This window comes from Clarias gariepinus, chromosome 17, assembly GCF_024256425.1.
Source record: "Clarias gariepinus isolate MV-2021 ecotype Netherlands chromosome 17, CGAR_prim_01v2, whole genome shotgun sequence".
Lineage (NCBI taxonomy): Eukaryota > Metazoa > Chordata > Actinopteri > Siluriformes > Clariidae > Clarias > Clarias gariepinus.
The window spans coordinates 21505548-21533519 of NC_071116.1; the positions used below are offsets into that span (position 1 = coordinate 21505548).

The 27972-nt window shown below is 38.1% G+C and overlaps 2 protein-coding genes across 9 annotated transcripts in view; both read right to left on the reverse strand.

Moving 5' to 3' along the window:
• Window positions 1-56: 56 nt before the first annotated feature.
• Window positions 57-7075, reverse strand: LOC128505776 (stearoyl-CoA desaturase 5-like). Its single transcript, XM_053476383.1, has 5 exons — window positions 6716-7075; window positions 5701-5831; window positions 4004-4209; window positions 2325-2557; window positions 57-1642 (listed from the first exon to the last, which is right to left on the reverse strand). The coding sequence occupies exons 1-5, from the start codon at window positions 6912-6914 to the stop codon at window positions 1452-1454; spliced, it is 960 nt and encodes a 319-aa protein (XP_053332358.1). The 5' UTR covers window positions 6915-7075; the 3' UTR covers window positions 57-1451.
• A 2968-nt stretch (window positions 7076-10043) lies between these two features.
• Window positions 10044-27972, reverse strand: part of sec31a (SEC31 homolog A, COPII coat complex component) — a 28374-nt gene continuing 10445 nt past the window's right edge. Inside the window, exons 9-29 of one of the 8 annotated variants that reach the window (XM_053515835.1) lie at window positions 27270-27428; window positions 27022-27174; window positions 26669-26899; window positions 26456-26530; window positions 25559-25609; window positions 24067-24255; window positions 22498-22618; window positions 22160-22338; window positions 21869-21995; window positions 20349-20494; window positions 20037-20210; window positions 19123-19320; window positions 18558-18653; window positions 16202-16289; window positions 15491-15838; window positions 14039-14071; window positions 13322-13380; window positions 12250-12474; window positions 11937-12056; window positions 11767-11838; window positions 10044-11348 (exon numbers count right to left, since the gene is read on the reverse strand). In XM_053515835.1, coding sequence (XP_053371810.1) covers window positions 11169-11348; window positions 11767-11838; window positions 11937-12056; window positions 12250-12474; window positions 13322-13380; window positions 14039-14071; window positions 15491-15838; window positions 16202-16289; window positions 18558-18653; window positions 19123-19320; window positions 20037-20210; window positions 20349-20494; window positions 21869-21995; window positions 22160-22338; window positions 22498-22618; window positions 24067-24255; window positions 25559-25609; window positions 26456-26530; window positions 26669-26899; window positions 27022-27174; window positions 27270-27428 — 3024 coding nt within the window. In that variant the 3' untranslated portion in view covers window positions 10044-11168. Of the gene's footprint in view, window positions 11349-11766; window positions 11839-11936; window positions 12057-12249; window positions 12475-13321; window positions 13381-14038; window positions 14072-15445; window positions 15839-16201; window positions 16290-18557; window positions 18654-19122; window positions 19321-20036; window positions 20211-20348; window positions 20495-21868; window positions 21996-22159; window positions 22339-22497; window positions 22619-24066; window positions 24256-25558; window positions 25610-26455; window positions 26531-26668; window positions 26900-27021; window positions 27175-27269; window positions 27429-27972 lie in introns of all 8 variants that reach the window. The other 7 variants (XM_053515833.1, XM_053515838.1, XM_053515837.1 and 4 more) reach the window with 7 other exon arrangements.

Consider the following 27972-nt stretch of genomic DNA (forward strand, 5'->3'; position numbering starts at 1 on the left):
ATAATGTACTGTAAAAACAGCACCAACCAACAAATTAGCACAAGAACATAGCTTCGTACATCACAAATCATTTATTATACGCACATTTAATGTTCCAGGGCGAACTTTCACTTCAACTTCTTTAAGCTATGTTTCATGTAAATCTGTTTGCTAACATTAGTGTCAGTACAAATTTACTCACTAAATGACTTGCTTTCTGTGACTAGTATTTTCATTCTTTAATTGATTGACCTGACGTAGGTCTGGTCATATGTAACGTATATAATATAATTAAACAACAAAGTGATAAAATATTGCATAAATACCTGCAAGAAAAAGTCGGGTTGCCAGGAACTTAAAAGTAAATTCATTCCTACAGCATGTTGCAAACAAAATAATTACATGCACTGATGTACACAGAGCAAAAAGTTACACAGCCACACATTAATGCACGTATGGGCATCTTCACAATGAAAATACTTACATATATTCTGCTACTCTACAAAATGATTCATGTCAACTGATGGGAATAAAAGCAAATTTTTCACATTTCTACTCATGTGATGCTTTTCGCAGCATTCTACTGTATGTAATATTAATGTAAAAGTAGGCTACAAATCTGCATAATCTATAATAACCCAGGGCATTGATGTGACCCACATGTAACAAACATGTACAATCTAGATTTAAAAATGGGGGACGATAAAAAGTAACATTTCCTTGTATTCCTTCAACATCTTTGTAAACTTTTCCATAATATGTATTTTAATATTAGCAACAGGAGAAAACAGACAGCTAGTTTCACTTCATTTTTTATTTAGTGACCCTCTGCCATGTTCTTGCACCTGACAGCTTATAAGCGATAAGGTGCAGCCATAGAATACATCTAGCTTAAACTTAATTGCCCAAAAAGTGCAAATTTACTCATTGCCATTTGGATTCAATTAGGCCGTGTGTTCATGAAAAGCCTGAACAACTTGGGCTTTTCTTCATTAAAGTGCCTGATTTGGAGGAAATTACAAAAAGCAGCAAATTTAAGGCAAAGCCTGCACATGGCAGATTATTGGGAAAATAGAACAGACTAAAGATGTCACCTTATAGGGTAGGATGGGGCAGATGTAAACATAACATTAAAGTACCCTACCTTAATTATGCTACAAAATATGTGGATGCTTATGTTACATGGATTGCCTAACTAAAGAAAAAAAAAAAAAAACTTGTCAACAATGAAATCTAAAATAAGTACAACAAAGAAATTCACATTCAAATCTACTCTCCTATGAAACAGCCAAAAATGTCCACAGTTTTCAGCTAAATCGAAGCCATCACAATGGTGATCTTGTTTATAGTTAATTGCTATGTGACAGATTAGAAGTAAAGACGTTTTACAGAAAGAATACAACACTCCACTTTTACATTGCCGTTCTCATATATATAAGCGGTGCTCAGAGCTTTTATTCTGCATTTATATTTCAAGCACTCCCATCACCTGTCCTTAGCTTCCGAGCCATGATCATCTCCGGCGTGGCTCTCTTCCGGTTGCTGGCAAGGCCGAGCCAGCACATGAGATCGATGAAAAACGTGGTGGTGTTGAAGCGTAAGCCAAATTCACTGGCCGCATAGTCAAAAGGGAACGTGTGATGGAAGTTGTGGAAACCTTCTCCTGGGAGATGAGGAGATACAATGACCAATGTAAACAATTTAAAAACATACAGTTTTTTTAATCTTAATTTAAAAAAACGTTTTCTGAATAATTGGATAAATAATTAAAAATGATTTCACAATAAAATATTATACTATTATATTATATATTATAAACATTTAACTAAAGCATAGTTATATACACATATATTTGGTTGGACCCCCTTCAGCTTTGATTACGGCACACCTTCGCCATGGCACTGTTGCGACAACCTTATGCAACCACGCAACAATTATTTCTTTCCCGATTCGGGATGTGGAATTGAATCCTTTTTTCTCATTACCCTCACTAATAAGTGATTTTCCTACAGTAACACAGATGTTTAGTCTTAATCATGTATGATAATGTGTTGGACAGTTCACAACTTAATTCCAGACATTTCAGAGATGATTAATTCAATTATTAAAAACATTGCAATGATATAGTCATTCAGTGGGATATTTATATTGTTTACAGAATCCACCACTATAAATGCAGTACATAAAAATATAATATATCATAGGGGTTTGTGCATGCTTTTATCTTATATATATATATATATATATATATATATATATATATATATATATATATATATAAGCATGCACAAACCCCTATGACATCACTAATTGGAATGATACATAATACACAAACATAAACATACCAATAGCTCCAAATGTGACAAAGCGGTTTTCTCGAGGATTGATATTCTTGTTGTAGGGTCGGTTGCCATACATATGTGCAGCACTGTTGACTAACCAGGTGAGATTGAGAACAACGGTGTAGCGTAATATTGCAGCCAAGAAGTAGGAGTTCCACATGCTCTCACCCCAGAAGTACCATGGCACCAGCGTGGGCAGGAGAAAGCACATCACCAGCACTGAGATTTTGTAATATCTGGGCCAAAAAAGAATGCCACATTTTGTGAGGTGTTTAATAATTTATATAGTCTCACCCTCAGGTTATATTAATGAATTCAAAATACTTTATTATAAAAGATTTTTTTAAAAGAATTTTTACTGTCTGTCTGTCTTGCATTAGTATTCACCCTTATTACACATTTTCAAGTGTTGTATTGATTCCATAGAAAACTCAAGTTTAATGGCGTTAGTATAACTGGAAGTATAAACTCACTGGCCACTTAATTGGGTACACCTGTTCAAACTCTTGTTAATGCAAACAACCAATCAGCCAATGGCATGGAAGAAACTCAATGCATTTAGGCATGTACTGTATATATGGTCCAAAGAAACCTCTGAATTTCAAATTGACTTGGACCGTGAAATGAGTGTTGATGGCAGACGGGCTGTTCTGAGTATTTCCGGAATTGTTGAATTACTGGGGTTTTCAGGCACAACCATCTCTGGGGTTTAGAGACAATGATAAAAAGTTATTTGGGCAAAACTGCCTTGTTGATGCCAGAGGTCAGAGGAGAATAGCTAACTGGTTTGAGCTAATAGAAAGGAAACAGGAACTCAACTAACATCTCATATGCCGAAGAGCATCTCTGAATACATAACATGTCAAACCTTAAGGCAGCTGGGCCCTTTAGTACCAATTAGGCATTGTTTAAGTGCCACAGCCTACCAGAGTATTGTTGCTGACTGTGCCCATCCTGTTATGCCCACTGAATAACTCACCATGTCAAGTGCCTCCATTCACCAGATCTCAATCCAACAGAGAACCATTGGGATGTGATGGAACAGGAAATTCGCACCATGGACGAGCAGCCAACAAATCTGCAGCAACTGCTTCATGCTATCATTTCACTAAGGACCAAAATATCTAAGGAATGTTTCCAGCACCTTGTCAAATTTATTATATGAATTAAGGCAGGTACAAAGGCAATAGTGGACCAACCCAGTACTAACAAGACGTACCCAATGAAATGTCCAAGAAGTGGATATCAATCAACATAATTTAGTCCACAATACTCAACAATTAGTTAGCAAAATTATTTACAAACAAAAAGTTATGATTTCACATGTATTCATATATGTTGCTATATGGACAGCTTTTTCTGAAAAAAAAAAAAAAAATGTTTCTGTCTGTAAGAGACATGAGACAAAACTGATCATGTTCTCCCAAGTATTTGACCTAGGGGTGTGTGAATATCTGTAGTCAGCGTCCTTTTAGGTAATTAACATTTGTGTCACAATAATAAAAAAAAAAAAATCCACCCTCTAACATATGGTGTAATTAAATGGTATAAATCCAAATAAGTTCAATTTCAATTGCGAAAAATAAGAATACAAAAGGTGTACAAGATTAGAGGGGTGAATACTTATACAAAACACTTCTTATACACTTATACACTTTAAGGTTTCAGCACAATGTACCCACTTTCTCTGGAACATGACGACAGGGTCAGCCAGCAGATCACTAAGGTCCAGCCGCTTGCCTTTTTCAATCACGTCTTTGTGTTTATGAACAAACAGCCAGCCTACATGTGAGAAGAAAAAGCCTCGCTGTGCATTGTGGGGGTCAGCGTCTGTCTCTGAGTACTTGTGATGGGACCTGTGATCTCTGGACCATTCAAATATATCGTTCTGCAAAGAAAATAATGTATTGCAATGTTTTAGCCGAGACTTCCATCACCTTTTGTAGCATGTAGACGTAATTGAGGTAGATACGAGAATTTAAGATAACTTGCTCATGTATTTTTGAAAATTTAAATAGGCAGGTTATTGTCCATTAAATGTCAAATGTTGGGTATTAGATGTAAGTTATATAAAACAAAACTTCCATACCTTACTACCAGAGAAGGGAAGGATTGTAAATGATTTTTTTTTTATATTTTAATCTTGACCTTTTTATTTTTCTTAATACATATTAAAAGGTAAGACCATATACAATATACAGTCATATAACTATGCATTTATGACTACGAAGGAATAAATAACATGACAGATGATGTACTTGTAAGTCCCACAAGTTCCACAAAAGTTGTTACTATAGAAACTATAATGTGTTACAACAAGCACATTAACAAAACTACTTTTAAAGCTTCTATTATAGACAAATAATCAACACCAGCCAGAACAGAGAATTTAACAATCATGTAGTAAAAATCGTTATAGTTGAGTTGATTATTTTTAAAACCAACATTTTTTCCTAGAAGAATTATACTGTTAAATACACCATGAAACAAGTCTATTGATCTATCGACACTAATGGAAATAAACAATTATGCCGCAGATCATATTGCAACATCTTAGCCAAATCAGAGATTACTGGACATATTAAAACCCAAAAGGGATCCTTCAATACTCTTTAAAAATTATTTTATAATAACGTTCATTAGAGATGGGGAAAAAAATTCACAAATCACAATTGTTTTTGGTGGGAATTTATGTATCGCCACAATGATTTCAAAATTGATTTTTTTTTAAATTAATTTTTAGGCTATATACTGTATTACTGTATGTTTGCATTTTAAGTGGTAAAACGTTACGTTTCCTCTATGCTCCTACAGGTGGTGCTCTAACCTATTCACACATTGGCAAGCAGTGTGTGTAGAAGTTTGTTCCAAAATTGTAACAAAATCTAAAAAAAAAATATTCTGAATGATTTATTCATTCATCCATCTTCTATATGATTTATCCTGTATAGGGTCGAGTGGGCCTGGAGACTATCCCAGGAGACTTTGGGCAGAAGGTGATGCCAATCCATTGCAGGACACACACACACACACACACACTACTGGCAATTTGAAAACGCCAATTAACCTAATCTGCATATCTTTGGGTGTGGGTGGAAACCGGGATACCAGGAGGAAGCATGGGGAGAACATGCGAACTCCACAAACACAGACCTGAGGCAGGAATCAAACCCTCTATCCTGGAGGTGCAAGGCCACAGTGCTAACCACTACGTCACCGCCTACTATCGATTCAGGATATTTATATATAAAATCGGGACCCTAACAGAATCGTAATACAAATCGAATCGGCACTGAGGTAGCATGATGATAACGTATCTGGAGGTTTCTATTGGATTATGCTGAGTTCTTTAGCTTAGAATACAACAAATACTAATCACCTGGAAGGCCATGGAGTTGGCGGCAGCCAGAAAGATCCTTAAAGGCAGTTTTGCTTTGTAGGACCTGTGACTCCATAAGCGATGGGCTCCGGCTGTAATCCCGAGGGCGGTCATCATGAAACAAATGTAGGCTGCAAAGGAAAAGCACAATGCAGCAGGCTTCTCATTAAACAGCTAAAATATTCCAGTCAGTAGAATTTTAATGGCTTTCAGTCAGGCTAGCGTTTGAGAGGCAGATGGTTAGACGGCCTCGATGGCTTTAGTCATCATATGAGCAGTGAGTACGTAAACAATAACTAATATCAACACCAACAGTCTCGAAAATGTGTTAAAGACTAATCAAGAGCCCGGAATGAAGGCTACAGCAGTGATAATGACAGTGAATGATTCTGTCTCCTATGTTTCCATAGAAACTGCTATTAAAAAAAAATAATAATAATTCAGATGTATAACATTGCATCCAGGGTTGCAAAGACACAAAGACACGCCTGATGTTTTTGACATCTACTACCGTACATGCACCACACTTCGGTGTGAAGTGTTGGCCTTGGTGATGGCTGTTCTTTTATCTAAAAGATATCAATAATTAATGCTTGATTAAAAGAATTGAATCGACTGATCAGGGTTATTCTTGTTTGGGGTTTATTTTATTCACACCACGAGCAGAAAGGGTTTGCATAATACAATACATGGAAAATCAACATTGGAAAATATAACAGTTTCCATGGTGCATTAAACAACAGGCTTCTGGTGGTGTGTGTGTGTGTGTGTGTGTGTGTGTGGTTAATAAAAAATTGTCAGTGATGTAAAATGGCTCACTGTTTGCATACACGAATGAAAGCTTTGCATTGCATGGTTTCTTTTAAATATAAGCTAATGGGCAGATAGGTGTTTATACGTTGATGTCAGTATTGCAAATAATAATAATAATAATAATAAAATAATAAAATAAATAAAATGAATGATGCCTTCGTGTATTACCCAAATCCAGGATTCACCCCATTGTCAGACTTACACCATATCCAGGTGAGAAGATGCGCCTTGGGGATGAGGAGCAGGGAGTAAAGCGCGCCGGTATGGAGGAGACACATGAGAATAACGTTTCTCCAGACGATGCGTGGCCGCTTTGCTCCGTTCAGCTCGCGGCTCTCAGCGCCATCCGGTCCGGTCCGGTCCACCACCTCGCATCCCTCACGATCCGGAACTGCGTCCATCGCTTAAATCCTTAAATCACTTAAAAAAAAAAAAAAAAAAAAAAAAGACCAGCGTGAATTTCTAGGCCTCCAACGGGCATCAGTTAATATCCATGTGAGTGCGTGTGTAGATGGTGGAAGAAACGTCCGGATGCGCAACAGACACACAGGCGCAGGATTCTTATTATACCCTGCACAGTGTATGGAAGGCCATACGTATCAAAATGGATTCAAAGGTGTGGCTTAGCAAAGAGGCCAGCAGTACTACAGTCTTTGTTTGTTTGTTTGTATGTTTTTTAAAGCAACAAGGGCTACGTCAAAAATTTACGTTAATCTGATACAAATCTTTTTTTTTTTTTTTTTTTGCATAATTTTTTTCATTTTGGATCCGAGACATTTTTATTGATGTTTCCCTAAAATAAATATACAGTACAGGGTGTGTTAAAAGTACTGAAATTAGGCATTAATGCAAATTCATTGAAATAAATACATTCCGTATTCTCAAATACGGAAGCAACATTGCATTGTGGGAAAGGTCATAGGTTAAGGCCTCATAAACTGCCCCTGTAAACAAAGTATGGGAAGTTTTATTGTGTAAATATTTGGATACAGTATTTACAACTAAATGTACTGGAATTTGCAGATTTGTGTTAGATGTCTAGTGTTAAAGCAGTCTACTTGTTGGTAATAGGACGTTGGCCATAAAACAATTTTGCTTCAAGTTAATGCATGATGTGTACTGTCATTGTTAAAACCAGCCTACATTCAGGCAACAACGTTCAATTCCATATTTGCATGTCATGACGGTTCGCATGCAAAATTACAACTGACTTACAACAAACATGATGCATCTGTTTTATGAAACAGGACCGATAAATCTTGGCTCTTGCGGATCCTGACGGCTGCTTGCTAGTATTACCTGCGAATGGCATGTGCGGTCAACCAGCTGCGGCTCCTCACTGAAACCCCAGTGTTTCGGCAGCCCTTACTCCCATCTGTCGTACACATCATTGCTGTAGGTGCGCCATGGTCTGATTTGGGGTTTCAGTAGATATGTGCTCCAAAAAGATGCATTGCTAATCTTAATGCACATGATGAGACTTTGAGGTGTCACAGACACCCACCTCATTGAATGTAACGGTAGGAAGCATTATCATCGACTTTTATGTCATACTGTTAACTAACAGTAGTCAGTGTCATCATTAACATTTATGCCAATCTCTGGAGTTTAAGAAACCCAGACTCGAAGAATGCAACTCACTGTTCAAAGATTATGTCAATCAAAACCGGCAGGGATAATCCAAATTCGAAAGTCCAGTAAACAGGCAAATGTCAGGCGATGTACAATGTGCATTAACTACATCATGCTAAACTCAAAAACGAAGAAACAAACATGGTGAAAATCCGAAATCGCATGCAAATATCAAAAACCTTGGTAACAAGCAAGCCACACAGAGCGTATACTTCGCAAAGACCGGAAGTGTGTGAATATCTTTTATCTGGGTCTGTAATTAGAATTCAGTGCCGGTCCCAAGGATGGATAAAATGGGAAGGTTGCGTCAAGAAGGGCATCCGGCGTAAAACCCGTGCCAAATTGTAGTGCGGACTGGGTATTCCGCTGTGGCGACCCCTTGCCGAGAGCAGCCGAAAGACCAACAACAACTCTGGAGTTTAACAGTGTGGGCAATCTGCTGCCACTTATTATGCTGTTTCGGCCAATGTTTCAGCCTGTCTATGTTGTATCAGTCAAAAGTCTAGCATACCTGATAATTCAAGAGTTTTTCTTTATCATTTTCTACGTTGAATGCTGAAGACCACAAAGCTATGAAATCAAGCAGTATTACATGTTATTTTTGGCAGCCAACAAATGCTTAATATAGAGGAATCATTTCAGACAACTACCTCATGAAACTGGAATCATAGAAAAATAAGCTACTTCGAATGAGCTGAAATATAAACCATTTTGCCTTTGTTTGTTTTTTTTGCTACATACATCATTGTAGTTGTTTTGACATCTTCAGAAATGTTCCATAATGTAGAAAATAGCAAAAATAAAGAAAAATATCTTGCATGAGTAGGTGTTGTACCTTTGACTGGTTCTGAATATTCATACATGTACAAATATCAAAAAATACATGCATACATCAATTAGCCACATAACTAACATAATTAACATTAAAACCACCTACTGTAGGCCTTAGGTTCCCCTTCTGCTACTGGGGCAGTTCTGGGTAGCTCAGTGGGATGTTTAATTTTGTGCTGTAATGTTTGGCACCAGGCCGTTAGCAGCGTCTCCTTTGGGTAGTGTGGGTTGTGGTTCGGGCCTCTGTGGATCAGGCTTGTTCATCCAGCGCATTACAGAGGTGCTTAATCCGACCGGGATTTGAGGAATTTGGATGCCAAGTGAACAACACTAAACACGTTACCTACTTAGCCACATATGTGGCAGGCTGTGATCAGGCATAGAAGAGCTTTAAAGGCTTATCATTCTAATCACTCAAATTTGAAGTTGATCCAGGACATGTAAGAAGTACTACTGCCTAATCGATTGGGCCACTAGCATATTATCATTAATAATAATTTTATTTATATAGCGCCTTTCCAGAGCTCAACTGAAATCACACTGAACATTAAGAGTTCTCCACCACTAGGCAAACTGAAAGTTTCTTTAGCAAACCACATGATTGAAAGCGAACCATCTCTCCCTTACTCTTAATAGAGTTCCAGAACATTATTAAACTCAGACCCAGAGCTTGGCTGGGGGATGATCCAAAAGATGACATGCATAACAGTGCTGATGAGAATTTTATCATCATGAACACGTAGGGTTTGGAACTCTTATCCGTTTTAACAGAGTGTACACTCGAGAAGGTGATCTAGCTGAACAGTCCGCTACGAGAAAACCAGAGCACTGCTGCATTGCTCTCTTTAGGAGCATGACAACTCTATATGAGCAAGAATTTAGATGGCATTGTGGGTAATTTAGATCAACAAAGGTTATAGTAGACCAACATTAATAATGAGGTAAATCTTAACTAAATAGATTTCTCAATTTCAATAGGAAATAAATTCTGGACACCGTTAATAAAGACTCATATGAAAGTCATTTTGGGATATATTTTTTTAGGAGTTTAAAAAGAACACCAAAGCTGAGAAATATTGAGCACTTTATTTAACCATTTCATTAAAACGCAACACCCTCCTCTGATTTTTACAATGGTCATTTAAACATTGTGCACTGATTCCTCCCTTAAAACTAAGGGGCACAGGATTTGTACAAAATAGGAGTTTAAACAGGAGTGGTGAGAAAAATTACATTGATGGCTAGTTTGCTCTCCGTGATATCGTCCTTAGTGTTTAAGCCAGCAATGCCTCTAAAATATCATGCGATCCTTTAAGAGTACATAATAGAAATGTTATAATATCATGAATGGTTTGCTGATATGCAGTACTGAAAAATTATTTTCCTTTCAAAACATTTCCTTGAGCAAAAGAACTAAAGTGAGTCTACCACACTTTTTTGCCACCATTTCTGCAGCAGACAGCTGAGATACTTCTAAACCATTTAAGTCACCTAACTGTGGCGTTAAGGTTTCAAATTACTACAGAAGGGAGTAAAACTAGACAGCCATATAACTAGGCAGGCCTGGTTTGCAAAAGCTGTATGCTTACTGATTAACTCAAATCTTAAAAGATTTAAATAAATAACATTTATTGAAAATATTTCCTCATTACCAAGACTGTATGTATATCCTGGTAAACGGATAAAATGCAATTACATGTTTTTCTTTTTTTTGCATTGAACATCACTGAAATGGCAAGGCTTCTAATTAGCACACAAAGCAATAGCCTAAAATTCTTACTGACAAAAATTGGAAGGGAAAAAAAAAAGAATCTAAAATAAGTCAGAGCTCAATTACATAATAGCAAATATCTGACAAATGCTGTCTGACATGTGATTGATTTCTCCAAGCTGTGAATCCTAGGAGTTGCCCAAAAACATGCAGACAAAAAGAAAAAAGGGGAAAAAAAAAACCCATTGCACTCTGCTCTGCCACAATTACAAATATGAAATAATGGCAACAAACATATACAAATTCTAAGACTAATAAAAAAAAAAAAAAAAAAAGGAAGAAAAGTACGCCTTTTAACTGGAATGCTATATTCCAGATTTAAGACTGGTGAAGCACGTCAATATGAGTTGGTCCTTATTGACTGATGGCTTGTGTCGGAGTTGCGGGAATACTGGTGAGAACTGTGTGCGCGCACATGACATCAGACACCCAGCTTATTAGCCTGTGTTAGCACAACCTTCAAGACTGGCATAAAAGCAGAAGTCTCGCTGAAGTTACTGTTGCTGACGATGTGTGTGTGGATGTTGAGGCTGTCCGTGTAGGCGCGGGATTCGATGCTCCTGGCCATGTTGTGCAGGCCGCCCACGATGGCTGGGGAAAGCTGGAGAAACAGTGGCGGTGACGTTAAATAAATACCAACGCCCCAATATTGTAAAATTCTACAGAATAAAATAGTCATGGTTATGTATAAAGTTCTGACTTCTGAATGTTTTTTGGCAACAATAAACTAATGTGGTATATTATTATTATTATTTTTCCCCCACAAAAATATTAAATAAAAAGTGATCAAGTTGAAATGTATCTGCTTTGACCACACAGAGCCGTTTTCCAGAGCAACTTAATTGTTATCTCATGATACGTCTGAGCAGTTAAGGTCTAAAATGTACTTTATACCACCCATGAATATTGTTCTGCCCCAAAACCTACAATCAGCTGAACCTGGATGCTAATTACTGTATATCCGAGTGGCGCTCCACCTTAGAATGTGAGTGCGAGTGAATTTTCATTAAAACACTTACAGTTTGCTCTCTCAGTTTGTCATAAAGGGACTCTAGCCTCTTGTTAGCATCATCCAACTTCCTCTTTGTTTGCTTATTAAAAAACAGGAAGTGTTTGGTTAGACACAGAAGGGAGAAATAGCTAAACACAAACAGATTTCCTATGAGAAGACAAATTAGGGTAAAATTACAGGGTCTGTGGCAGCAGCCAAGCACTTCTGGATCAGGCCCTCAAATGTTGTTTTGAGAATGAGGTGCTCATCTGGGATGGGTTTCTTGGTGATCTTCTCAGTGGGGAGTGCTTGCATTGGCTAGGAGTAAAAAGATGCATATTTACAAATAAAGTCTGTTGCTTTTCTTAATCGATTTGATCACAAATATAAGCAGAAAAGGAACAACATATTTTAAGTTGTGCAATAGTTTAAGCTTAAAAATATCCATATATTAATTATACAGCTCAATAACTTTAAAGGTGCATTTGAATTTATGTAGCTTTTTTGACACCTGTATGACATCCCCGGTGGGTGCGCCAGGTGGCCCCTCAATGGGCATGCTGGGCATGCTGGATGTGGGCGGGTTCATGAGTGCAGCAGTAGGTGGTTGTTGCTGGATGAGGTTAAATGGACCAGGAACCCCTGTTGGCTGCGGAGGAAGAGGAGACTGTGGCTCGCCCAATGGAGCCATGATGGGTGCTGTGATTGGAGCAGGAGGAGTGTAGTTTTCTGGAACCTGGAAACAAGATTTCGCAATTAACAGAAACAAATGTCAAGGTGATGCAAGAACAGGAAGCCATTAGCGACCATTTTCTGAACGTTTGCAGATATTATATCTACAACAGATTATATAGACGTTACAGTATAATCCAGTTATGAAATACTTGAAAGCGGGTGACATTTTGGTGAAAGTACAGTAAACTACGGTTCTGTTTTCACTTCATCAGAATCCCTGGTTTGCCAATGACCATATTGGCTAAATTAGTAAGAACAAGAGACCAGGTAAGCACCGTCATTCTTACTCCATCCCGTCGCCTGTAGAAATTTTTACCTAGCTTCTAGTTAGGCTAGTCCTCATGATGAGTTTTATGTTTAATACCTTTTACAGTGGTACTTTGGCATACAAATTAAATCTGTTCCAGCCACCCAAAAATATGACCAATACTACCAATTTCCAACACTATAATCCTATTTTAGGATTCCTATGATTCTATCCTTTCATATAAAAAAACAAAACAATTAGAACTGACATGTAATTGTAGTAAAATAAATAGACATTAAGCCTCATTTAACCTTAATTTATGATTCCTCTTAGCACTGGCTGTTGTAAAAACATAGATAATTTGCTTTGCAATGATTATCTATACATAGAAATTGCTGCTATTTCTATATCATCTGTCACTATCACAACAAACTGTTAGGATCAGGTCATATATAATTACTTGGAATGTTGGGGAAAAAATATATTGTTAATAGTGTTAATAGTATATATTGTATAGTGTTAATGAAAGAGCATTGGCACCACTGCATCCATTGTAAGAACCCAATTAGACCATTTTTTTAAGCTACTGGATCAAACCTACCTTCTTCTTCTTGGTTACTCGCATGAGAGCAGGAGGATCATTCCAACCATTTTGGGGCCCTAGGGCAGAACAAAAGACAGATAATGTACTTAATCATGTTTATAGACAGTGCTAAACTGACTCTTCAAAATGCCATACAATTGATATCAGTCAAAGAATTTGCATCTTTATTAATGCATCATCAAGAATGCTGGTTCAAGCATCATTCATTTTGTAATCATCAGCCAGAATAAACAGGTGTGCAGGAAATATATTGCTTTGTAATCTTAAATGCATTTTAAAAAAGTGAGGGGAAAAATAAAAGCATTTGTCATGATTTGACAATGAAATTAATGTGCAATACATTGAGCTAAATTTAGAAAAGAAAATACATGCTAAAAAATGGAACCGTTTCACCCACAACTATTCTCATTAGGATAATAGCTGACCTACATTGGGCTTCATGCACAGGGCTGATCAGCGTTTAATAACTACTGTGCTCATCAGTTATGAATCTAGGGCAGCTGGTGATGTTCATTATGCCTTCCCAGGCTCAGACAGACAGAATTAAGCTACAAACTGATTGTTTGCATTGTTTGCCCGAAATTTCCATAGCAGGACCAAATTATTATTTTTTTATTTGATTTTGCAGAAATTACTTTATCACATAATTGTCAGCACAGCATGATTACAGTGCATTATATAATACTACGCACTACAACCGGTATGAAAATTCACCTTCCAAAAACCAGAAATCTTGGGTAATTCCCCCTGTGGATAAAACAATGTCAAAATGTGCTTTATAAAAACTAACTGCCTAATGTATATTCATTAGAGCAGCAAAAATCAATATCACAGATTATTATTTCTACCTAATACACCAAAAATGCAGGGTAAGAGTCAGATTAATGCATGACTAAACCCGTTCTCTAAAAAGGTATGGGGTGTTCCGGATGTCTTGAATTTCCACATTTTTAACGTTATATATTATTTATTATTATTGATTATTTATTTTACATATTTGATATATACTTGTATATATACTTCAGGAAAAGAAACACGCCTATAAATATTTTATACTTTATTTATTTATAGCTATACATTGTATATTAATATATATGATAATATAATTTTTAAAATGAGAATATTATTTATATTATATTAATATAAGTTAAAAAAAAATTCTATTCCTGAATCGTGTATATTTTTTTGGCCTGTAAGTGTGCATGCATATATATATATATATATATATATATATATATATATATATATATATATATATATATATACACACACACACACACACACACACACACAAATAAAATATAACCTAAACATCCATGTTCCATGTTTCTTCCTCCCAAAATGACTAACATACTAACATCAATTTTCTCTAAACCTAACCGCTCTTTAGTTTAAGCCTTAAAGGGAACCTATTATGCTTAATTCGCTTTTTATTCAGGTCTCTAGCGTTTATGTACAAACTAAAGAACCTTAGAGGGAAAAAAACTTTTTGCCCTTATTCTGTTTTTTATTGTATAGGCCTGGGCTTAAACTAGCCAATTAGATTCTCCCATATTGTGACCTATAATAAGGAGATCCCTGCCCCTGGCCTGTTGCTCAGCTCTGCTGTTCTCTCAAAGGGCGTGGCTCAGCAGTAGCTCATTCACACCGACATTGAAACAGCACATTTGGAGGACAAGTGAAACCGAGGGAAGTTTGTTATATGAAAAAAATTATTATCTTGGGGATACTTTTGGGGCCTCAGAGCCCACCCAACATTAATTGATTTGTTAAAGTAATAGTAAACTGTGGGTTTGGGCATTGGTTATGCCATGAAGATGGTTAGCAAAAAATATTAACCGGGTTCCTTCACTACAGGGCTCCAATAATGCGCAGGTAAAAACTATTCTATCGCAGTAAGAACACTGACAACAGGATCAGCTGAAGATGCAATAAGGCAAAAATCCAGCATGTCTGCTGCTTAATACTGCTCCTATATGCTACAATTAAACCTCACTAAACCCTATATTTAGGAAAACCTGTAACATCAAATCTGTGGTACCACAATCTGCGCTAGTTGTCCATGTAGAAAGCCTCAGCCTGTTTTAAGAGTGTTTCAAGAGAAGGCACTGTGGTGCAGACCTGTTCTTTGGGAGGCTGGGATCATGTCGGGTTCAGCCTGAGTACCTGAGGCTCCGGTCGGTGGGGGCGGGAGCATGGCAGTTGGAGAGCCTGGCCCGCCGTGCCGGAACGAGCCTCCCGAGGAGAAAGGAGGAGGCGAGAAGGAGGAAGTAGAGGTGGAGGACAGACTAGGAGCAGTTGGAGCTTGCTGGCTGGGAGAGAAAGGAGGTCTGGAAAAGGTGGGTGGTGCAGCCTGAGACGAGGGAGGATGCATAAAATGAGGGGGGTAGAAAGAAGCAGCAGAAGATGAAGGTGGAGGAGGAAGAGGAGCAGATGTAGAGGAGGAGTTCTGGAGCGGGTCATAGATCGCAGGACCCCCAGCACCTGGTGTGAACTGCTGGACCTGGGGGTAGCCTGAGATTTACACAGACAAGAGAGAGCGGCAGTCATACACATTCCAAAAGGACAAACATGCAAAGATCATTTATACCATGGAAAAGTTCTAATGTTATTAGTATTAGTTATGACATCTAGCATTAAGAAAAAGATGGATAGTTATTTCTGAAAAAATGTTCTCATGCAAAAATTGTTATCAATAGCCATAGCAAAATGTAAAAAAACAAAACAAAAAAACATTTAGCCATTGCACATTCCAGTCATTGCACATTCCAAAGTTGTTTGGTCCACAAACATTGCAAAATGTTTGCCAGTTTAATCAACTTGAAAACCACTATGCGCACATGTGTCTGAGAAGCTGAGGTGCATCTGAACACTTACTTGAATACGGCTGCAAGTGTGAGTATGGATTGGAGGCATCCGGGGCATGCACAGGGAACCGTGGCACAGCTACTTGTGTTGGATCAGGCTACAAAAGAAAAAAAAAGAAAAGAAAAAGAAGACAAAGTAGGAGGGCTATAATAAATATTTCATAACCAAGTCATCATGATCTGTGTGCATCATGAATGGGGTTTAGGTTTCGTCTAGCACCGACACCTATGATCAAGTCAAAAAGATTTTTGACCATTTTGTACAAATAATGTTGTTGTGATCGGCTTCACATATTAACAACAATTATACGCTGTATGACATGTTTAGATACACTTGGATCGGCCATAACATTACGACCACCCGTCTAATATTGAGAAGTTCCCTCGTTTTCCTGCCAAAACACTAATTCACTGTGTTGTTCACCTTTTTATGGGAACCAGCATTACCCTTTTTAGCAGTGTGAGCTACTGTAGCTCTTCCATTGGATCAGACTGAACAGGCCAGCCTTCACTTCAAACATGAATCAGCGAGCCTTGGTCGCCCATGTCCCTGACGACGGGTTTGGAGTTGCTCTGATCTGGTGTTCTAGTCATCAAAATAAGGCCCTTTGTCAAAGTAGCTCAAATACTTCAATACACCTACCTTCAGGGACAAGGTTTATCTTGCTGTCTAATTGCATTCCACTCACTTCCAGGTGCCACTGTAATCAGATATTGTAACTGTAGCTATTGTGACAAGGGCCAACTTGTAACGGCTAGACGACTGGGTCACAGCAACTCTAAAACAGTAGGCCTTGTGGGATGTTCCCAGTCTGCAGTGGTCAAGACCTACCACACGTGGTCCAAAGAAAGAAAACAGGTCAACCAGCACCAGGTCAGGCAGGCCAGGGTTAATTTATTTACGTGGGGAGTGAACAGCTGGCCTGTGTAGTCTGATCCAGTATATGTTAATAATATTAAGTGGGTGTTCATATTGTTATGGTTGATCAGCGTTACTATAAAGCAATGCATTACATGACTAATAAAACATTTTTGCTTTACAAAGATTTTTATACATCGTTTATTGCTATAATGTATTGCTACCAGATAGGGCTGCAAAATAACAATGCAGTTATATTGCTAGACATTGCAATCGCAATATGAAGCCATAATGAGTTAAAGATATAGTAAAAGTCTTTTTAAAACCCCACAGCCCTTTAAAAAATATCACTCATATATTATTTGCATATTTCAGTCTTCTATGAAACCAGTATATTATATATAACCAATAACAAGCAATATAATACATCCCCTTGACATACATCAGTGCAACATTTCTTTCACAGTGAAAAAAGACAAACGGCATGGATAAAAAGAAAAAGAAAAAAAAAAAAAAAAACTCTGGACCAGTCATGTATAAACTGCTGCTTAAGAAATTCATAGCATAATGTAAGGACTGAAAATGTAATCAATATGCAGAGAGACAATCATTTTTTGATCAGAAGAGCTCTTGATCAGCAGCTGCTCCTGTCACAGTGTAAAAACTGATGAATAGGAGCACAAACAGATGTTATAGGGAAAAAAAGGAGGACATGCAAGACTCAGGATGGACTCAGTGGGACAGCAGGACATGGTGCACACTCCAGAGAGGTGAAGGGACATGGGGTTAGGGGTGGTGGGACATCAGTGCTGCTAAGACTTGTAAGTCTGCAAATTTGAGTCATTGCTACGGGTATGACAAAGAAACGAGAGATTTCAATTTGAAAACGGGTTTAAATAAAAACAAAATATATAGGAAAAAGGGTTCTTCGTTGAACAAGGAATATATTAGTGCATATTTTGGGGATTTACAAAGCAAAGTAAAAGAAAACAAAATACTGACATCATTCTGCACTGTTCCAAAGTGGTTTAACTTTTTATGTTGAATGCACAATCTTTTATAACAACAAAAAAAAAAATCCTAGAATTTTACATGTAAAACCTGTAGTAGATGTTGAGGGGGGAGGGGAAAAAGTAATATAAAAATTATAAAAATAAATATAATTTTTTTTTTTGTTAGAAAAAATCAAGGAAAAAAAAAAACAGTTTTTTTGTCAGAACATTAAACACTACAGAATCTTTATAATTTTAATCGTATATAATGAATATATTTGAGGTTAGCTAGGGTAAGTAATATAAAAAAAAAGTGAAAATTTTGGAAAAGCAGAAAGCCTGGAGCAAGAATTTTTATTAAATGCAATGCACTCACTGACTGAGTTAAAAATGTCTCTGGTAAGAACATCTCACCAGTCTCCTGGGTAAAAAAATAAAATAAAAATAAGCGGGGAAAAAAATAAGCGCATGTTGTGTTGTGCGTGTGTGTGGTGCGGGCACAGCTCCGTCTGTACCTGCGGGTCTTTGGCTGGGGCTAGCGGATGAGGGGCACTGGGCAGAGCGGTTGGGGTTTGGTTACTCCAGGAAGTGACAGTACAGGCAGCCCTAACCTGAATACAACAGAGACACACACTCACACACACACTGTGGCTGCCGTCGGATGAGGAAAATGGATAGATGGATAGGAAGGAAATAAAAGCTTATGGAAGGAGGTCAAAATTATTTGGGGGTTTATATACAGATTTAAAAAAAAAAAATTTTCATTTGAGTTTACCACTCACTGTTGAGAAAGAAGCGCACGAATCACACAGGTAATATCATTTCCAAGTTAAAAAAAAGAAAGAAAAAGATAGCAGCATGCAACACTGTTGCCTGAATATTCAGTAGTTGACCCCTATGTTATGTTGGTCTCGACTCACGAGAGATTAATTTATAAGCAAATTTTTTTTCCCAAGGTTGAGACATAAAATATGTTAAGTATTTCTTCTCAGTATATTTATCTAGGATCTTCCCAGCCTGTTCGTGTGGGAGTGTCAGTGAGAGGGAGACAAAGACAGAGAGAGAGAGAGAGAGCAGTACCTGCGGGTAATACTGTGGTACAGAAGCAGCAGGAGGGAGCTGAGAAGGCAGTGGTTGAGGTTGAGGTTGAGGTGGGATCGGCCTGTAGCCTGGTTGAGGCGCAGCAGCAGCAGCCGCTGGGTGTCTGTTCGATACAGGTGCTGCTCCGTGCTGTCCGAGTGCTCTGCTCAGGCGCTCTCGCAATTGTTGCACTGCAGCCTGGAATTTTTATTTTTTTTTTTAAAAAAGACTTATTATGCGATGGAACAATCCACGTGCTTCAGGTTATTTTAAATATCCAATGACTTCTAAAGATGCTTTCAGACCTATTAAACCAAGTCTGATTTTAGGCTAAATTAATTTTGGTTTGGTTTGTTGGCACATTTACAAAAAAAGGGCTGCCTCCATCACATCATGTTTGTCCCAAATTGATTTAAAGTTGTTTTTATTTGCTGCTGCAGTTGTACCAAGCTGGATTTCACTTGGTACCAGACCAAGACCAGCTCACGTAAGTGCTCTCGGGCAGGGTGCTCTGATCCACATTGGAGTGTGATTGATGGATCGTCCTCATCTACTTAAACACCATGGTTTGATTCTAATGGATTAAACTGTGCATATGCAAGAATCTTAACAGTACCAAATTAGTTCTTGATGCTCCACCACCAATTTAAGAGACTTCATAATTAAATTAAATGTTAAATCACACTGAATTCATACTATTTAACAACAGAACATTAGACAGTAGAAGTCATCAGTTACTAGACAAAATAAGAATCCTGTTTTTTTGTTCTGAATGTCATGTGGTAGCAGTCGGGATATTTTGCAAAACTGCTGATGCCAACACCATTCACAAAATGGGGAATTTTAGGAATTCATGGTCCTAATCAGACCGGTATATCCCCATAACAATAATGAAATATTTTCATTGTGCTCACCTGCTCCGTGTTGGTGGGCAGGTAGGAAATGGCGGTTTGCAGGCTCCCCTGGGAGGCCAGCAGGTTGGCATACTGACTCATCTTTTCTGCCCATAAGGTGCCTACAGCAGGGGCGACTCCACCCTGAGTCTTCTCCACAGCCCGCCGCAGTATCACCACTTTTTCCACCAAGTCCTAAAGGAATAAAAAAAAAAAAAAAAAAAGGTCAATTTAGCTATGATTGACTGTTATAGATGCTAAAATGTACAGGATAAGCAAAGAATGCAATTTGTATTTATGAATGTCTTTGCATTTATATGACTGAAGCCTCACCTGGAGTGCGAGAGGGCAGCTAGAATCCTGTGCTTTCGACCAGCAAGACACCAGCTGCTCTACACTCCCAGCACAAATGTAACACAGACAAGCCTGTGCTTGCAGAGCAGCATCTTTAGCAGCCTCCAGCCTGGAGCCCAGTATCCCTGTAAACGCAAACATCCATTGTGGTCATTAACTAAGAGCTGCCATTCTCCCTAATTTAGTCGTGTCCAATTTCTCCCCGTCACTAGGTGGCTTCCACATTAAGGCTACTACTACCACTTAGTCGGGAGGGCGAAGACTATCACGCGTTCCCTCCGAACCACGTGACGCACTCGAAGGACAGCACTATCCGCTCCGTCCGCGAGCTTACAGACGCCCCTGATTGGCTGTAGACCTGTAATTAATGTGGGAGCGCTAAGTGCCTCTCATCCCTCCCCTCTGCGAGAGCTCGGCCAATCAGCTCTCTCTCGACCTCCGGCTGTGAGAGGTAACAGCATCACCCGGGAACCGAACCAGCGACCTCCGGATGAAGACGAGCACTTTACCACTCGGAGGCCATAACATTTTTATTACAGTTTGAGGCATCTAACAACCCCCGGCCAATTTTTTTTTCCTTTGCCACCAAAACAGTAACGCGATGTGCTTTCGGACACCTTTCTACTGGATCCCCCATTACCCTTTTCTTCAATTTGCAGGTACAGATGCTTTTCTATTGGATCAAGCTACACGGGCCAGCCCTCAGTCCCATGTGCATTAATAAGCTTTGGTCGCACATAACCCTTACTGTTTGTCAAAATCACTCAAATCATTACATTTGCCCATTTTTTCTGCTTTCAAAACATCAACTTCTGGGAGAAAAAAAAAAAAGTTTACTTGCTGCCTAATTTATCCCACCCACTTCCAGGTGCCATTTGAAGACGATATTGTGATGGCTAGACATCTGTGTCAAAGCAACTCGGAAAAACATCTTGTGGGATGTTCCCGGGCTGCAGTTGTCAGAACCTAAAAAAAAAAAAAAGTGGTCTTAAAAAAAAAAAAAAAAAAAAAAAAAAATCCCCTAAATGTGATAGGGATGTGTGTTGGTGACCTATGCTCATTAGTCCGTGTAGCCATTTCCGATACAATGGAAGAGGTATTGTAGCTCAAATTGAGGAAAAGGTTCAGGCTGGTTCCGTTAGAAAGGTGTTAGTAGACACACAGTTCATTCGTATTTTTGTGGGACGTAGTAAACATAAGGTGGGTGGTCATAACGTTATGGCTGATCGGTCTATACTAAAAACCAAACAAACAACAAGCAAAAATAAAAAAGCTTTGCAATAGATGTTTTAACACACTGGTGGCTTGCCCTACGATTTTGACATTTATTGTTCATAATGCATATGCCTGTTGATTTTAGGCTAATAAACCTCAGTATAAACCTCTGCATATTTACAACCACAATGAGACAGTCAGGATGGCTAAAAGTGGAGAGATCAATTGATCTGATTATTGTAGTACAACCCATTGCAGTACAACCCATTCCACATTACACTCACCACAAAGAGAGGAGAACTCTTCAGGTTTGGCATAGGTCATAACTGCAGCCAGAGCCTCCTTCCAGTTCTGAAGCTCACACGTCTCAAGTATATTCGACCAGTCCCTCATAACCACAGCACTGATGATCTACAGGGTGAAACGCAGACAGATGTTGATTAAGAACATTTTTGGCATTAGAGCAATTAGAGCACTGGATCTAGGACTGTTGGCAAGCGTTACTTATATCGTTAAATAGATCTTCTGTAGAAATCTTTCTCAACCCAGGATAAAAAACCAACATCTTGCCTCACCTTGCCAACTTTGCTTTGAGTTTTGGTTAAGTATTTCTTCTGGGTCTTTTCAAGAAGCTCTGGTCCACCAGCGATGGCTAGGATGATTGCATCCGCCATGCGGTCGTCATGAAGACAAAGGTTAACAGCAGCCTCAAAGTCCCCAACGAGAAGAGCTTGGGTGATCAATCCATCTACATCTGTAGCAGCAAATAAAATTAAAAAAACAAACAAACAAAAAAATGGGCTATTAGAAAAGCTCGACTGGTAACTTAAATATAATCGTCCAATTCATAGTAAATCCTTTACATTCACATAAAAATGGCACACGGCTCTAGTTTCTAATGATGAACACTTGCCTTGGTTAAATTTGACGTTAGAAGGGATCTGATGAACAGGTTTCTCTTCAACAACCGGAATTTCTGCAAGCACCGGGGCTGCAAGGGCATCCTCTGATGTTAGGTCTCCATTCTCTTCCACCTGGGTGCATGACAGAAGACTTAATAAATGTTTTAGAGAACCAACTTTTTTATACTTCAGCATAACCAATATGAGTTAAACATACACACTTTACTCATAGAAATTAAACCAAATATTTGACCATCAAATCAATTTATCAAAATGTGTTTAACCAGAGTACAGTGATGCTGAACGTTGACTAAATGTGGACTTTTAACATATGCCTGTATATGCCTGCCAAAATAAACTTTATTCTACGTATAAATGGTCCACTTGTAAAGTGCTGTAAGTAAAGTCCTGATCGATGCATGGAAGATATACTGTAACTAGAAATTTTCAACAGTACACTTAAAATGGAATTATAATTTAATATCAAAAGCAATTAATGAAACAGAGCAATCATAAAGCAGCCTTTCACTGTGGGCTTTCATTTACACATTCATTTAGTTGCTCAATGTGTCAAATCTGACAATTTCATCGCTTGTTTGTATTAGGGTTCATTGCCATATCAGCTTTACAGGCTATTTCATGGCAGATACGTATTAAACATTCAACGAATTTATATGAACCAATATAATATAAGGTAGTAAAAAAATTAATATATAAATAAAGTAAATATCACACTATTACATGGCCTTGGCAAGAAGAACAAAATTTTATACAAGGTTCTTTAGCTGCACAATTGTAAAAGTTTTTCTGGTTTTATCTTGCAGAATAAGTTCTTTAAAGTTTGTTCTGGTACTGTATAAATCATTTTCCTATGGCCTTAATAATCATTTCTGGGGCAGGTCAAATGTTTTCAGATGTGTTCAGATTAGGGCTACAGTGCTGACATTTTGGACCTTCCTCGCCCTTCAATAAATACGCTTGGGTCAAACTGAGAATTTCAACTACATTCGTTAATCTCAAGAAAATGTATGCACAGCAAAATTAAAATCTGTTGCTTAATATCCAGAATAACAATTATAATAAAAAAAGAAAAATCCAGCATGAATCCAGATAGTATAATATTGATGGACACTTGGACTATACTGGAAAGAATTCTGCTTAAATGTGCAGCAGGTAACTGTTTTAATGTCCAGTTTCCTGGAACTAAATTAAAGACGAGAAATTTCAAATTAAAAATCACTGTTCGTGTTTCGAATATGTGCAAGGTTAAGCTCAATCCATGCCCAGGAAACAATAATACATTTTAAAATAATAATTTGATTAAATTATGCTAAAATATCCATAATACAAAATGATATATGGGATTCTGGGGAAAGAAAATACAAATCTTGTCAGCATTCCTGTGTGAAAACCCGAACGATGTTTCAGAGCACTTAACCTTAAGCGTAAATGTTAATCCAAAGTGAGTGTACAGTTATTATTTTGTACTGAGAGAAGATTAGCAATAGAGGGCACTATGATGCTATCACACAGGGATGCTGTGGCAGAGGACTGGACTACGGCGGGCAGGTCAAGGGTACCTCCTCCGGCAGGTCTGGCTCCTCTTTACTCGTATTGGCAGCCACGACCCCATCATCGGACTGCTCTTCGGCCAATGGTACAGCGCTCAGATCCAGCTCAGAGTCTGGCTGACCGTTAACTGGAAGAGCGAAGTCTGTCTGGGGTGTACCGTCTAAGTCATTCGTCAATGTCGTGTCGATTTCAGGTTGCTGTGACATAACGGGCAGTGTAAACATGGGAATAGGCTGTTGGTCAAGTTGAGGTAAGAAGCTTGAGACATGTTGGAGGGATTCAAGATTTGCAGATTTTAACTGAAGGCCAGCCTCATCTGTGAGGTCAGCAGATGATTGAGACTGTTGGTGATCAAGACAAGGCATTAACACAGCTTCTTCTGAGACAGCAAGTGGTATAAAATAATGAGAGACTGTGATTGGTGTTGGGGTGCCAGGGTAGGCACAGAATAAATTAAAATCTCGATCTAGAGAAACCAAATTATAGTCTGGCTCATGCGAAGCAACTGAAGCACAGAACAGAATTAGAGGCACCAGCTGTGGCTGGGCTTTAAATATAAACTGGCCAACCTGCTGTATCATATGAGGAGTTCATTGACGAGGATATGTCGGTACAAAAGGAGATACAAGATTGGATGGTGGGATGAAATCAATAAGAGACGCAAATGGAAGGGAAGAGATGGAAGGGAAGGCTCAGGTTTGGATTTGAGGATTTTTGGATTTAAGGAAAAAAAAAGGCACTGGAAATAAGATCAAGCAATAATTTATCCCAAATTTGCAAAATAAGCTCAACTAATGGCTGGGATTCAGAAAGTCTAAGTGGGGCAAAAGGCTGGGCAGGGGAGTCGTATCTATTACAGGTGTAGGATCACAATCAGGTGCGATTGCTGGGTCAAGTACAGAAGTGGAGGAACTCTACACATCCACACCAGGTGCAGGGATGAAAAGATGTGCATAAAGTTGCACAGAATTCAGCAAATAAATATCATTATCCAGCAAAAGTTAAATCATGCAGATGAGGGTTGAGCAGTGTCTGATTGCACCGAACATGTAAATTATGGGACAATTAAGATGAACTGAAGATAACATGAGTTACTCTCAGATTAAAGAGATAAACCCAAAGTTAAAACATTTATTAAAAAGAAGGCATGCAGAGATCTGGAAGAGGTAAAAATTCATTCAAGAAACTTTATTTATGGAATGCTTTTAAATTCATCATAATAGATTTTTTTTTTTCTATTTACAGGAGGAAACATTAGAAAACAAAATAGCATGGAAGTCCAAAACTAATCATGATCTTATCATCAATTCATGATCTTAATTTCCCAAACTCAAATTAATTTTCTTCATAAAAGATATGACAGAAAGGCCACTGATCTCTGGATACATAACCAAAATTTACCCCATTAAAAGTGATCATGATGTCATCAATGAATTAGCATTTAAATTAAAACAATCACGTTTAGTCTCGCTAAAAAAGAATCTGTATGATGGACCTTACCTCATTGCCTTCATCTGATTTGACTTCTTTTCTTTCTAATGCTGAAGCAATCTGAAAACACAAACCGTAAATAGAATATCAGTTTGACACTATAGGGGTGGATTAAAGCTAATCAGCTGGTTATTAGACAAGGTGTTACAGTACAACACCAGAACACAGACATTTAAAAATGTAACAACACTATAACCCATATAGCAATAACTGTTTAACAACATGGTTTGAAAAGTAGCTTTGCAATAGTACAGTATCGGGAAGATATGTTTAATACAAATGATGAACTTAACATTAATGCGCTAATTTTAAAGTAAAACATATAATCACTGATGTGATGTGTTTCCGTCACCCCTGTAATATAAGTGAGAACCGTATTTGAACTTGTCTCCACAACCTTTAAACTTTAAACTCCACAACTAAATGCATCACTCCTTATTTAGTTAAACACTAAGTTCAATGCCAAGGAAAAAGGAAAAAAACTGGCCAATCATTTTTAATTACTGTGGTGTTTAAGATTTTCAGTTCAACGCATTTGTGTGTGTAGCATAATACTTGATAATAAGTAGGACGTTACTACTGTATACAATCAGATGAAGTTTATTAGCTATAAAAAAAAATCTAATTGTGTGCGTAGTCTCTTAAGTGTTAATTAAGTGTTTTTTTAAAAAGAGAAAACAGTTAGAGACTTTTATAAACTTATAACTATATCTTTTAATATCTTAATCAGGTGTTGCTTTGCAAATGCAGGCAGAAAAAATTTGGGAGAAGCATGGTCTGTAGCAGCAGAGTTTATAAACGCCATTAGTTAAAGGAAATGCTATTAGAGTTTCTCTGTAAAAACAGCACTAATTACTACATGCTACATCATGAATGTGAATAATGAGAATTGATAAGAATCTGCACCTTCAGTGCTAGTTCCTCCTTCTTGTATCCCAGCAGCTCCAAGTATTTACCCCGGGTATCATCTTCAAAGTGGACCTGAGGAGAACATATATTCACTTTAAAAAAGCCCCCTATAAATTAAGTACTATGTAGGCTTGGACCCTGATCTATCTTTCCTCTAATAAGTGTGACCTTACTTCTACTTCTTTATAAGCAGCTGACTGCAAATAATACCTTCAAGAAAGCCCAAATAGTCTTCTCAAACTCGTTCTGTGCAGCTTCAATCTTTCCCTGGCAGAATTCCACAAAGTTTCCAGCGGTAAGAGTGGCCTGCAGTTGGTTTGAGCGATCCAAAAAATCTGTATCGGTGACAACCTGGCTCACATGGACGACGTGGGCCGTGGGCTGCTGGGGCTGCTGTGGTGTTGGTTTAATGTTTTCCAGAGAAATGAGTTTACCACCAAACTGGGAGATGAAAAGAAAAGTAAACTGGTTAGACGCTTAAAAACGCATACCAAAGAAGCACAAACAATTACAAATAAATACACAAAATATTCGTCTCTGTGAAGGACATAAATAAAACTTACAGCAAATGAAGCCCCCACTGGTCTACGGATCCATTTGGGTGGTTTCTTCAACGGTGTGACGGTGCTGTTAGCACTGGTGCTTTGAGGCAGCTGCAGAGGAGGCAATGTCTGGCCTGTGCCAAAGGGATCCATGTTGGCAAATGAAGAACTTACCTGCAAATTCAAACAGTTTATGTTATGGACATGGTATATGGAATGCTAAACCTCACCAGGATACATACAGCAACCTTACTTTATAGTAGCACTACCTGATCAGCCTGAGCACTGTTAACAGCGTCATTATTGCCTCCCATGATTGAGTAGATGCTGATGCGCCCATCAAAGGAGGCAGCAGACAGAACAGCTGGGTTCCTTGGACACCACTGGATGTCAAAACACCACTGCGAGCTTGGGAGCTCATACAGGACCTGGTTAAAACACACAAAAACAAAACATCAATCAATCACACAAAATAATGGCCAGATTTCATACCCTTTGCTGTTACAAAGGATGTAATATTAAGTAAGTAATGTACAAGATACAGATGGTATGGTGCATTTGATGGCTTTCATGTATGTCATGTTTAGTGCAATTTTTTAGTGTCTTGTTTGTTCAACAGATGGGAACAGATATCAACTCAGTTATGAATTGCAATTATTTTGCATGGGAAATTAGGTCCTGCCATGCTGACTCCAAAATCCAAAATTTTAAAAAAAATATTTTGATGTTTATAATATAGATATACTGGTTGATCATCCAGTGATTAGAATTGGCTGGTTTTCAGTTTGATTAGCCATGACTAGTGATCAGCCGGTCAGCCTCAGTGCAAAAACTTAAGTGGCTCAACAGAAACGTTTTCAAGGCGTTACATTTTAAAAAATAAATCATTTTAAAGCCTCGGATCTACTTTTTTCCGCCATACTCTAAGTGAATTAGTTTAAAACCCCCTCATTACACATGCTTACACCAGTC